The sequence below is a fragment of the Oppia nitens genome, unplaced genomic scaffold, assembly GCF_028296485.1.
Source record: "Oppia nitens isolate AA-2021 unplaced genomic scaffold, nextdenovo-longstitch-racon4-pilon3 scaffold13_pilon_pilon_pilon, whole genome shotgun sequence".
Lineage (NCBI taxonomy): Eukaryota > Metazoa > Arthropoda > Arachnida > Sarcoptiformes > Oppiidae > Oppia > Oppia nitens.
In genome coordinates, this window is record NW_026533192.1 from 2821203 (window position 1) to 2835234 (window position 14032).

The window sequence follows — 14032 nt, forward strand, 5'->3', positions numbered from 1 at the left end:
TCTACATAATTTATTTGTATTATATTATTAATACTACAAAATCACCTAGTTGGCAAGTTATGTTAACTAAAGGTTATTTTTATCATATTTAATTCAAGTTATAATTTACAACAGAGAATATTATATAATTTACATTTTAATTATAAATAATGTTTCATTTACCAAATCTTTATTAATTATATTAAAAATTACAGTTTACATAAAAAATAGTTTGCATAAAGAAAATTTTAAGTAAATTAGTGATTATTATTTGTATTTTGTTTATAAAATATTAAAATATATTGAATATACATTACTTTAAATAACTAAATTATTTTTATGACAATATATACTGTAGTTAAACTTCTATGGATATAATTTACATATTGTATATAAACTTATTTATTATTTATTAAAATAAACGAATATTAATATTAACAACAAAATAATAATTTTAAAAATTGAATAACTGAACATATTTTAAAAGTTTTTTTATAAATAAATATTTAGATAAATTTATAACATTTTCAATATTATTAATTATATATTTTTTGTATTTTATTGATTTGTTGAAGTTGGTTAAATTATATTAAATTAATATTATATATTTTTATTATTATTTATAATGTATATCATACTTATCATATAAAAATTAATTTAAAAAATTAGCCTCAAATTTAGCAAGGCACAGTTACGTTTCTATTTTTACAAGTATTGATAGTTTTATTTTTGTTATTAATTAATTAATTAATTAAAATATAGATTTGTAATTCAAAAATAATTTTTGTGAAATCCATAGTTATTGTAAAATTGAATAAATAGTAAAAACTGAATAAATAAATGACAAACATGTGAAAGGCTTTACAAAACTACGGGTGCGCTGACCTCCACATACAATACCGATACAGACATAAACAACACATTTGTATTAAATAATATATCGTTTATTTGACACGAAAGACATAATTCATTGGATTTAATGTTTGATTAAAACCACATGAAAACTAACACTCAATGAGAGCTCACATCTAATAACAGATTATGATTTATAAAGTTTTACACTAATTATTAAACATTGCAAATAAAACCTTGAATTTAGATAACAAATGCGATCATAATTTAAGACTTATTGTTACTATTACTCTATATTATAGAGTCTATAACATCATAAAATTCACATGTTTTAACATATTATTACAGATTATCTATTGTTATAAATTAAATACAATTATTAATAAAATAATAAATAAATATTAATATAATTAGTTAAATCATTTATGCAAATAATCCGATAGAGTTGTATTTGTTAGTTCATATATCTGATTAAATTATGGAAAACTATATTTTTTATTTGATGCAATGTTTTAGTTTTTTTATGCAGTTTTATAATCGTATAATTTATTTTAAAATATAATACTTGTTAATATAATAAAGCTAACTAGTTATGCTTATTGTTTATATTTTTTCAATTTGAAATCAATAAAATAACAATTTAAGTAATGTAATGGTTTAGATTTAATAATTAAACTTATATTAATATCAGGGTTGCTAAAGGTTTTCGATTTCAGGGGGGGTATAGGGGGAGGTAAAATGACAAAATTTTCGAAAAAACTTGGGGGGGGGGGGGGGGGTATAGGGGGGGTGAACATTTTTTATTGCATTTTTAAACGACAATTTTTGCCAAATTTGAGTAAATTCCCATTAAATTCCCATTAAATTCCCATTAAATTCCCACTAAATTCCCACTAAATTCCCACTAAATTCCCACTAAATTCCCACTAAATTCCCACTAAATTCCCACTAAATTCCCACTAAATTCCCACTAAATTCCAACTAAATTCTCAATAAATTAACTAATAACAATATTCTCAACTTAATTTCTCAATACTCAAAATGTTTTCTAAATATTAAGAATTGCATATATATATATAACTATTATAATTATAATTATTAAATAAATATATTATGTAGTTTTTTAAAAAATAGTTATTAATTAAAAAATTAATGATATGGTACTGTATTTATTATAACGTTTTAATAATAATAATAATAAAAATAAAATTGGCAAATAATTATTAATTAATTCTGTTTAATAATAATTAATTTAATTTAAGAATATATCTTTTTATAGTATTTTATATTGAACCATAACTAACACATTTTAATATAAAAATTTTAAATTCCCACTAAATTCCCACTTTTTTTCTATAAATTCCCACTATATCCCCATTAATTCCTTATAAATTCTTAATAAATTTCCACTAAATTATCTATAAATTAACTAATAAAAATATTCTCAACTTAATTCTCAATACTCAAAATGTTATCTAAAATATTCATTTTTACAAAAATATAAAAAATAAAGAAATGCATAAATATATATAACTATAATTATGATAATTAATTAAAAATACAATTATTTAGTTTTAAAAAATTGATTTTAATTAAAAAATTAATGATATAGTACTGTATTTATTATAACGTCTTAATAATAATATTGTCAGAAATAATTATTAAATAACTAAAAATTTATTAGGGAACATTTTTCTCTTGTGGAGTGCCCCAACTTTATTTATGTAATATTTATTTAATATCATAATTATTATTTTTTAAAGCACATAACTAACACATTTTTATATAAAGTTTAAAAATATTAAAATATAATTATTTTAAAATTTAAGCTAAAAATTTTAGTTTTCGACTTTTAATAAGAAATTAAATATATATTATCTTTTATAAACAGCTAAAAAATTTAATAAAATTTAATCAATAATTTTCTTGAAAATTGGTGGGAATTTATTTTTTCTCGTGGAGTGCCCCAACTAGTGTAAATAATGTTAAATTGATGTAATTAAGTATTTTTATCTATTTATTTTCTATACATAAACTATTAATTTATATTAAAACTAATTTAATATTTATTATTTTGTTAAATATAAAATTTTACATAGTTGAAAAAAAATTTCGGCGCCTTCGGCGCCGTAAATTGGTAGGGGGCCCCCTAACTTTTTGGCTTCAGGCCAGGGGGTAAAAGCCAAAATTTCTCCATCTCAGGGGGTAAGACGTCTTACCCCCCCCCCCTTTAGCAACCCTGATTAATATCAATGATCATTTAGGTGTATTAAGCGATACATGTTTTTTTGTTAAATATTATTTTATATCAAATTTTATATAATGTTAAATTGTATGTTAAAATTAAATCTTACATAAATACAGTATATAATTATGAAATTATAGAAATCTAAATAAAAACTGTAACTAACTGTCTCTGTATCGGACTATAGCTTAATATTAATTGTGGACTCGAATCACATAATTTTAAATAACATATAAATAACTATTCTGTTTGCTATTAACTATATTAACCATTTAATAACTATTATATTTAGTACAAAACAGATAAATATATTATAGTTATTGAATATAAGTTATTATAGTATATTATTTTTTAAATTTAACTCCAAATAAGCTGTCAAAATATTTTTCCAATTGATGTGTAGTATTGAAAAATGTTTTGTTAGTAAATTTTTGCTTTTTGTCTCAATGTTTATTTGATAAATTTTATTTTGTGTATTTAAAATATTATACAATCATTAATTTTAAAATGAAAAAACATTATTTATTACAATAATATTAATTAACGATTTTTTTTAAACAAAGAAACTTTAAATAATTATTTATTTATTAATATACTGTAACTACAAAATTTAAAAATAATAAATTTTATTAAAAATAACTAATCGTTTGGTTTTATTAACTATGATAGTCATTATCACATTTTTATAGCTTTATATGCTTTAAATATCATTATAAATAAAATTTATAATTTATATATACTGTAGTATTCAATATTAGTAAAATAATACCATATCTACTTAACATTACTTGCAAGTTGCAACTTGGTGATTTTGTATAATTAATAAATGAATTATTCAATTAGTTAGACTAATATACACAATGTTACAAACATACGACTAAATGATGTAACAAAATGTTAATTTCTTATCATTTTTTAAAACTTAATTTATTTAATATTTATTTGTTTTTAATATTTATTTAATTTTAGTTAACTAATAGTTAAGTTAATAAATAAATGTTAATAAAGTATTGTAAATTGGATCATAATTATAATTATAATTTTTGAATATAATTAATTTAGTTTAATTTTAGAATAAAAAAGTACTGTACATATATATAATAATATATAATTTTATAGATTTATAGATATACAGTATATACTGCAGTATATATATATATAAAGGAATAAAGTTTTATTTATACTATGAAAATTAAATATCATTTAGTAGAATTAGTGTTGGTAATTTTACGCAATCTAATTTTCGTTTACCACAATAATTGCTGAAAATTGCGTGAAATTGCGCGCATGAATTGTATAAAAATTATATTAAGATTCTTTACTCATTTTTAAGTAATTTTTAACACAGTTTTTAGATGGTTAATTTATTGTCAACATAATTATATTAATTCATTAATAATTTTATACATATCATAAGTTAAGAAATGTTTTAACACTTTTGAAAAATTATAGATTGTAATATGTTTCAATTGTGATTTTCAAACTTTTTGCAATAATTTAGTCAATTTCACGCAATTTCCATACAATGAAATTACGCATTTTTCAATAGGAACAACACTAACAACTATCATAAATACAAATACATTATAAGAATATATTAAATACAATCTTTTTGTTGTTATATAATAAATGAATTTAAATTATATGAATATATATTTTTAAATTATTCAATAGAAAGTTGTTTGAAAAAATCAAGTAATACTATAACAATCATTGATTACAACATACTATTAAAATATTAATATATTAGAAAAATAATTTACATTTTGAAACTTTAAAATATGAAAATATTATTTAATTAAAAACAATTTATATAATACTTAAAATAACCCAAATATTATTATAGAATTAATTTTATTGAATATTAAATGTTATTTTTATCAATTTTTTCATAAAACCTGTGAATATTTCTAAAACTGTAAAAATCTTTAATACGATTAAAACTATTTAATAGTATTACTAAAACAAACTTTGAGAAGTATATTATATAATTGTCTCAACAGTTTATTTTACTCAATCACTTACACACATACTGTACACTCAAATATAACATAAATTTTTATAAATATAGTAGTGATATAATATAATTATATTAATAACTTTAAAAATATTTCTATTTGTTTCAATAGTAACTCTGTTTAAAAATTAACCATGTTAATTATGATAAATACTCTATTATTTTATGAGATTTACTATTTATTAAATAAATTAAATTTATAGATTTGAAAAATTGCTAAATTTATATTTATAATTTCATTGGTCTACTTTATATCCTATATTTTACATCATAAAGTATACTAAGTCAACAACATTATCAACTATAACCAGCACTTATTAAACAAAATATTTGTATTAAAATAACATTACTTACCGGTAATAACCACAAAATATTATAATAAAAACATTACCATAAGGTTAACACTGACCTAACAATTCAGTATCAATTGTATCACTCGATTCTATCGTTTAGTAAATATATCGTCAAAATATTTAATCTAAGTTTTGGCGCTATTTTTCATGTTATCTTTGTTTGCTTTTTAGCTCAATTGATATCATTATTATATAATATAGTATATATTTTATACAATAATGAATAATAATAAACTAGTATTTTATCTAAAATGCTGATAAATTATATAAATAAAAATGTAATATAATGTATAGACTTAATTATTAAGTAAATAAAGGCATCATGTATTATATATTTGATAAATGAAATTACGATATATTCATTAAATCACAAATAAATGTTATTTATATTAATAAATGAAATATAAAAATATTAAAAATTACAATTTTATTATAATTGAATATAAAATAAAAAGTTAATTATAAATAATTATAATAATAAATGTATTGCAAATTAAAAATGAGCTTAAAATTTAGATTTTTACTAAAATGCATTATAATAATCAAAATATTTAGTGTTTGTGTAATTTGATGACAATTAATGGACAAATAGATCTATGAATACATTATAATGAGTTGATTTAAATAAAAGTAAACAATTATCTGCTTATTTAGGCTTTTCTCAAAACTATATAATTATATGTATTGTCTATAATTAGTTCAAAATTCAATACATTAAAAACAGTTTCAAACAAAACTTACATATCATATATAAGAAACCAAACCATCGAAAGATTATAATATAAGTTACTTTAATATTTATAACGTTTAAAAATATATGAATGAAACATATATAAGATTATGAATGAAATAATGGCGAAAGTAATGTATGTAATGGTATTAATGATATATATTTATATATATAAATATATTTCAATTAAATTTGTAATTGTTTTACTAAAATATAATTATAAATCATCGAAATTTAAAACGTGAAGTACTTTCGCGTTGTTTATCGTTTAGATTAAGCCTTTGCTGTCTTTTTCTGTCCTCTCTTAGGCTTTGGAGTCGTCGTCTTTTTGGTTGCCTTTGCCTTCGATGGTGTTTTTGTTTTCTTCTTGAGCGCTGCTTTCTTAACGGCCGGCGATTTCTTAGGTGACACCGGTTTTGGAGGCGAACCACTGCTGACATCAGTAGTCGATTGTTTGGGTGGAGAAGTATTTTTCTTCGGTACCGATTTCTTGGCTCTGCTTGTCTTAGCTTTGGGTGACTTGGATGGAGTTTTGGCGGTCTTTTTCGTCGCTTTCTTTACTGGGGCTGACTTTTTCGGTGATTTCTTAGGACTTGCAGATGTTGGTGCAGTTGTGGCGCCATTCTGTGCCGACGCATCCGTGTCTGTCTTTCTTGGAGAAGCAGATCGTGATCTCAATGGTGAAGCCGTAACAACGGTCGTAGTTGTCTTCACTGCGCTCTTTTTGGTCGTCGCTTTCGTAGACTTTTTAACGACTGCTTTCTTAGCCGGAGATTTAGATCGGCTTCTCTTTGCTGGAGACGCGCCCGCATTGGCCACTGAAGTTGGTTTCACCTCATTTACCACTTCATCGCCGCTGATGTCGACAGAGTTAACAGTCTCTGGCGTTGCCTTTGCTTTAGTGGTTCTCTTAGTAACCGCGGGTTTAGCCTTAGGTTTGGCCGCACTTTTCTTAACTGCAGTTCGGGCAGACTTTTTAGGTTTAGGAGTGGATTTGTTTGCCGCTATAAATCAWTTCATATAAATAACACTATTTTTAATACTTATTTAACTATAATTTGTTTTAAAATTTATTAATAAATGTCTAATTGTTTGTCTAATTATATAATGTAATGAATAATAAATCAAATATTGATAACCAATGGCTTTATTAGCGCATTAATGCATAGATTGTAATATATAGTGATATAAATATATTTAACATACCTTTGGGAGCCATTTGGGTGACAATTGTGGACAAATTGGTTGGATTTAGTGATATCAACACAAGTGATGATACAAAATGTGATCAAATGTTTGGACAAAACAGTATTGAAGTCGACTTATGGCGCGATCACTGAATTTGTTGCAAAACAACGATTCAATGCTTGCATTCAATGTATTCAAAGATGACTTCAAATACACATTTTAACGGTTTATTCACAACACAAACACTACACGTGTTCCCATTGGCCGCCATTCACTTCAATACTGTTTGAATCCAACCAATCAGTGATAACAACACAAGACGGCGGCACTGAAGCAACCAATCAATGACTTCGTTAAGTGATTCGACATTTGCACTCAATATTGCTATTCATTGCTTACATTAACTCTCAAGTGTTTATCACTTGAATTGATTCCCATATTATTGTAGATATCATATGATTATCACAACAATCACCAAAATCAACACATTTATAGTCAACAAAAACAATGTCCGACGATCTTGTCTTAGATCCTGATATCAGGGTTTGGGTGTTTCTACCCATTGTTGTCATCACTTTCTTTGTGGGTATTCTTCGACATTATGTCTCGATTTTAATTTCATCGACAAAGAAGATTGAGTTACAACAAGTGATGGACAGTCAAGCAATGATCAGATCCCGATTACTCAGAGAAAATGGCAAATATCTACCCAAACAGGTAATGATTGAATTGTCATCTAATGAATGGTTGTACTGATTGTCATATCTTTTACTTTTTAGTCATTTCTTATTCGTCGTCATTATTTCAATGACGAAGAAACGGGTTATTTTAAAGTGAGTCAAAAACGACAGACAGCGGCTCCCAATCCGATGACTGATCCGTCAATGATGACCGATATGTTGAAGGGAAATGTGACAAATGTATTACCGATGATATTAATCGGCGGTTGGATTAATTGGACGTTTTCTGGTTTTGTTACCACTAAAGTGCCGTTTCCGCTGACATTACGTTTTAAGCCAATGCTTCAGAGGGGCATTGAATTGATGTCTTTAGACGCTTCGTGGGTGTCGTCCGCTTCGTGGTATTTCCTTAACGTATTTGGTTTGAGAAGTATCTACGCTCTTGTATTGGGTGAAAACAATGCCGCAGATCAGACACGGCTAATGAACGACCAAATGTCTGGCGCCGCTATGGCTATGCCTACTGATCCCAAACAGGCGTTTAAGGCTGAATGGGAGGCATTGGAGATCTGTGAACATCAGTGGGCGCTCAAGAATACTGAAAATGAATTAACCGGTGTTTCGCTTAATTCTTTATCTGAGAACAGCTCAGGTGATACTCGTAATAGTAATTAAAAATTATAAGCAATATTTGTAATATTATTTGTTTTAATATTTTATTTAAATTATATTTAATTTAGTTTATGAAATATCATTTATTTTTTATTATAAATTATTTATGATAATTCTACGATCAATTTGTCAATAAATTATATATTAAACAGATTTATTTAACACTTACGGTAAATCAAATAGTTTTGTTAAAGTTTTTATTATCAATAATAATGAATTGAGAGGAGAGAATATACGGTAATTGATTTATTTGTTTGAATCAATTATTGTACAGTAATTGTGTATATTTTACAATATTTCGACAATAAAACCAACTTCTCGTTATTGATAATACTTCAAATCGTAATATTATACTGTATTACAATTGACAGATTATAAAAAAATAATTAGTATAATGTTTGACAAAAAGGTAAACAATGTGTAGATAATTATATTGAATAAAATACCGATAAAAGTGATAACAGAATCTACAATAGCTTTACAGCATTGATATACAGATACTGTAAATTTACATTTGAATAAATGTGAGAATTATTGTTGACTTTTTAGTTTATATTTTAATTATTTACAATTATAGTTAATTTGTTTGTGATTATATTAAATCAATTACAAACATTAATAGGCAAAATAAAATAGAAAAATAATTATGCATAATATTAAACATAAATATTGTCATAGTATTTATTATACTGTAATAATTTTATTTATTCGCTAAATATTTTTGATTTTTATACTGAAATAATAAATAATTTGTTAACATTATGATAATTATCCATTTTAATATTATTAATTAATTAATACATGTTAAAAAATAAAATTTCAATTAGTAATAAATTATTAGTTGTGCTGAGTTGTGTTATTAGTAACAATAAATGATATTCAGTGTCTAATAGACATGGGACCCATTGCTGGTATTGCTGGTATGCCGTGACCCATATGCCCGATAGGTGCGGTCCCGTTGTGTGCATTTCTAACAGTATTACCGTACTCTTTGATGGCCACAACTTTAGCGCCGTCTCTCTTACCTTTGAAATACCAGTACTCGACGGCTAATGTTATACAGGCCAACACTACACCGATAAATATGACAATAAATACTCCACCTATTAATACCAAATTTTTAAAGTTAAGTTAAGTTTAAAGATTTTGTTAAAGATTTGTGATCAACGATACCAATGTTGTTGATACTGATGCCATCACTTTGTTTTTTTGAGTCCTGGCAGTCCTTCTTTTCCTTGTTCTTGTTCCACCAAATTTCTTTAAGCGATTCCAGACGTCTTTGATTCAACAACTTTAGTATAGCACTACTTAACTGATCCTTTAGTGGTGATGCTTGTTGTACGGCTAATGCTAATGGTTTGCGACTGAATTCATTGCCCACACTTTGTAGATCACAATTAGTCATAACTGCATACTTAACCATTGTTGCTTCGGCTTAACAATTAATTAATATTTATTTTATATAAATATACGGCATATTTATAACTCTTAGTGTCAAAGACTAACCTATGAAAGCAAATCCTTCATTAGGTTTAGTAGATCCCTCTTGTTTGACGCGTTCAACGCCCGCCATCCAAGAGGCCGGTGGTTTAGCTTCTTGTATTTGAGCCCAGATTTTTGTATACTTATCACTAACAGGATAGTCCCAAACGGCTAATTTAGCCCTTTCCTCTTCACTAAGACTGTCATTGAGAGACATATCTTTCCAAATCCTTTAAAAAAAAGTAAATCCCATTAATAAAAGTATAAATTTTACATTAATTATTGAATTTAAATACTCATAAAATTTTTCCTCAATTCCTGCCATTCTCTCGAAGTAAGTGGCGGATGACGTGCCTTCTTGAGGCGCGTATTTAATTTTATACTGTTTGGCCAAATCGTCGAGTGAATCAATGGGCGAATCTAATCGGGAAACAGTTAGAAAAGCAGCCAAATTAGCCGTATAAGAGGCTATGATAATGAAGCCAAAGAGCCACCACGTGGCCGCCACCAATCGACCCGATAAATTACGAGGGGCTTCACCACCTCCTTGAGGGGTCAGAGATGTCATACAAAACCAAAGACACTCTTTAAGAGTAAACTCTCGCTTTTCGTCGTCGTCTTTATATTTCTCTTTATTGTTGTGATAGCTGTATGGACTCAAGCGATCAAACAAATACATAAGAAATCTATTTAAGAGTCAAAAAATAAAACAATTTTTAATTTTTTAAACAAAATACATATCTTAGAGTTAATTTACGAAGTGAAGAAATAAGCGGCTAATATACAGAGCCACACATTAGTCTCTAAGACAGTCAAAAATTTGAACAAATGTGACGGAACCGATGGTTTCCTCATTAAAATGGTTATACCAACCAAATCATAATAGGGAACTGTAAAGTCAACCACTGTTTCCCTTTCAGCCATCACTGATATCGGACCCAATGCAATGTCAGCTCTCTATACAACAATTACCGGTAAGTTATAAGCAAAATATAAGATAATGTTAACCTTTTCTGCCAGTTCCCCGATCATCCCTGACCATTTTTTGGACTCATCTTTAGTACCGAATTTGTCGACAACATATAACTCATACGTGAATTTGTCTTCTTCCTTCGTGTGATTCAATATTTCTTTAAGCAAATCAATACAATATCCATAAAAGTCTTCATTTTTGGTGTCATTTACCGATGTCTTCATAACAAACGGCGCTTGCTTTGAGACAAACAAACAAATAAATATTAAATTACATAACAATTAGTTTTGTTAATCCAATTGTATTATTACAAAGACATACAATTATGGTTACAATCTTATAGTGTTTTAATTTATTTTCTTGTTTTTCTTGAGCGGCAGTGAATATCAATGTTCCGGTGTGTCCTTCATATTCCCATTCAGATATTTTTGTATTTTTATTGTTAGTTTCACCCGATATGACCACTTTGTTTGTTCTCATACTAATCTCCTGATAATTGTTTTGCATTTTATATGAATTAAACACAAATCTGCCAAACATTCCGTACAGAACTTCTTGTGCCAATTCATTTGCAAACTGAAAGCTTACTCTTTCTTGTTTGAGTTCTTTATCCAAGTGTTTACCACACTTTGGAAAAGTTATGTTTTGAGGCCATTCATGGATGCGATCGTCAATGATTTCAAGTGTAAATCGGGTTAAGTCATGATAGAAATAAGAGTCCACTTTATTAATGTTATCGATATTATCCAGAGTTATATTCAACTCATAGTCGTGTAAACGGCTTTTCAATGGTTGAGAAAACATTACTTCAATTCGTTTACATGTTTTGCATTCAAGTTTGCCTTTTTCCTAAAGTAAATCATTTTATAAATATATTTTTTTAATTTAATTTGTTTACAAATTAAAATTTAATAATCATACATACAATATATATTTTACTTCTACTAATTAAATAACTTACTTTTGTTATAAAATGCCATTTATTAGGCTTTTCAATCATTTCATTTTCATTTGCCTATAATTTATAGGAATTTATATGACATATAAAATTATATTTATTATTAAATAAAGTATTGATTACCGCTTCAATGATTTTGTTTAAAGTATCAATTGTGCCAAATATGAAATAGTTGTTTAATTTTGCTTTATTCATATCGGCCAACATCTTAACGTAGGTTTCGACAGTCGTTCCCTCCAATTGTCTGATTATAAACCGGGTCTTTGTGTTGAAAAGCAGCGACTTTTGCTTGTGATCTAACTCTTTAGTAAAATTTTATTGTTAATATATTTGAATTTTAAAGATATACAAAAATTTTAATAATAATTATAACAGAATTGACTAAATTATTAAGAAATATCAATTATATTAGTGGTAAATTTTTTTAAAAAAATCTCGATCTTAGGTGGTGTAAAATGGCCACAATTGCTGAATCCTGATATATACATAATTGATACAGAATTTACATACGTTTTTACACTTTAAGGTTTATTTGATATCATAATACATTAATAATTTTTTATTAAGATTTATTTTGTTAAAAAGGAAAAATTGTTTTACTATTTTTAAAAAATTTTCTTCTTAAATGATAATGAAATTATATTAAATTATTAAAAGTTATTTTGTCAAACCAACCCAATAATGTATTTACACAATGATTATTATATAACTGTTCTGCGCTTATTATAAGTTGATTTTTGCTGAATTGTTTAATTAAACTTAAATTATATTTATAGTTTAAAAACTGTATAAATTATAAATATATATAATTCTAATATTATTTTTTAGTATAGATATTATCTATCGAAAACTGTAAAATAAAAGTATAATTTATTTAGATTAATAGGTAGATTAAATCAAATATAAATGTTAATTAACTTACTAAATGAATTGTCATAATAAATGACAAGTGTTTTGATGTTATAATAATTGACAATATCTTTAATCATAACAGGAATGGTATCCCCAGGACTGTTGACATGTATTAAGTATTGTTTTTCCACGTCATCCAGATTTCTCCATTTAGGTATACCGTAACCCAATTGATATGTCGTAGAAATGGTTGGAATTCCCATTTCTCGGACCATATTCTTGACTTTAGGTGAAGTATGAGCCGATTCCGTCACATCCAACACATAAGTGGGACTTATATTATCGCGAAATAATTGCTGACATATTTCTTGAGATGAGTCTTCATCGCTAACAATAGCCTCTGAAACATGTATTTGATTATCATTTGTTGATTTATAGGATCCAAACGCTTGTCGGATAGCATTAAGGGCTACTATATTATCCTTATCCACTGCAACCACTTTTGTTAAAATTATATTATATATATTATAATAAATATATTTATCTTAAATTTTCAAATAAATAAATAAATAAAATATAAACTTAAAGCTCACCCGCAGTGATATCTCTAGAAGAAACAGTTCTAAGAATTATAAAAAATATTAATATAATTATAAACGAATTCTTCATTTTATTTTGCATTTTTACAACTAATTGTTTTATAATAATTTTATTTAATTTATTGTAAATCTTTCATATTTAGTTATAACTGTAAGTACTAATAATTTTAAGCTATTATAGGTTTATAACAGTTATACAGATAATATTTATAAATCAATAAAATTTACTCAATAAACCTAGACATTGACTTATTTATAATATAGAAGTTATATTTGATTGGTTATAAAGTTGTGACAAAAAGATATTTTTATAGATTTTTCGCAAAATAATTTATTTTATAAATTAATCGGTCGATCTGTAGCTACGGTTACTGTTTTGCTATTTATTTATCACTATTTGTCACTTACTGTATATTATAAATAAATTAAATGTTGTAACCAGAGATTTAACA

The 14032-nt window shown here is 25.4% G+C and overlaps 3 protein-coding genes across 3 annotated transcripts; 1 reads left to right on the forward strand and 2 right to left on the reverse strand.

The window, feature by feature from the left end:
- Positions 1–6329: 6329 nt before the first annotated feature.
- Positions 6330–7579, reverse strand: LOC128957870 (DNA-binding protein HU homolog). The gene is made up of 2 exons (XM_054303689.1): positions 7383–7579; positions 6330–7180 (listed from the first exon to the last, which is right to left on the reverse strand). The coding sequence occupies exons 1-2, from the start codon at positions 7393–7395 to the stop codon at positions 6450–6452; spliced, it is 744 nt and encodes a 247-aa protein (XP_054159664.1). The 5' UTR covers positions 7396–7579; the 3' UTR covers positions 6330–6449.
- A 130-nt stretch (positions 7580–7709) lies between these two features.
- LOC128957860 (ER membrane protein complex subunit 3-like) lies at positions 7710–8780 on the forward strand. The gene is made up of 2 exons (XM_054303678.1): positions 7710–8081; positions 8144–8780. The coding sequence occupies exons 1-2, from the start codon at positions 7872–7874 to the stop codon at positions 8717–8719; spliced, it is 786 nt and encodes a 261-aa protein (XP_054159653.1). The 5' UTR covers positions 7710–7871; the 3' UTR covers positions 8720–8780.
- Positions 8781–9595: 815 nt separating this feature from the next.
- LOC128957667 (ionotropic receptor 25a-like) lies at positions 9596–13446 on the reverse strand. The gene is made up of 10 exons (XM_054303475.1): positions 13052–13446; positions 12253–12431; positions 12133–12186; positions 11493–12020; positions 11207–11410; positions 10956–11155; positions 10495–10884; positions 10223–10428; positions 9890–10150; positions 9596–9819 (listed from the first exon to the last, which is right to left on the reverse strand). The coding sequence occupies exons 1-10, from the start codon at positions 13254–13256 to the stop codon at positions 9596–9598; spliced, it is 2451 nt and encodes an 816-aa protein (XP_054159450.1). The 5' UTR covers positions 13257–13446.
- Positions 13447–14032: the final 586 nt, after the last annotated feature.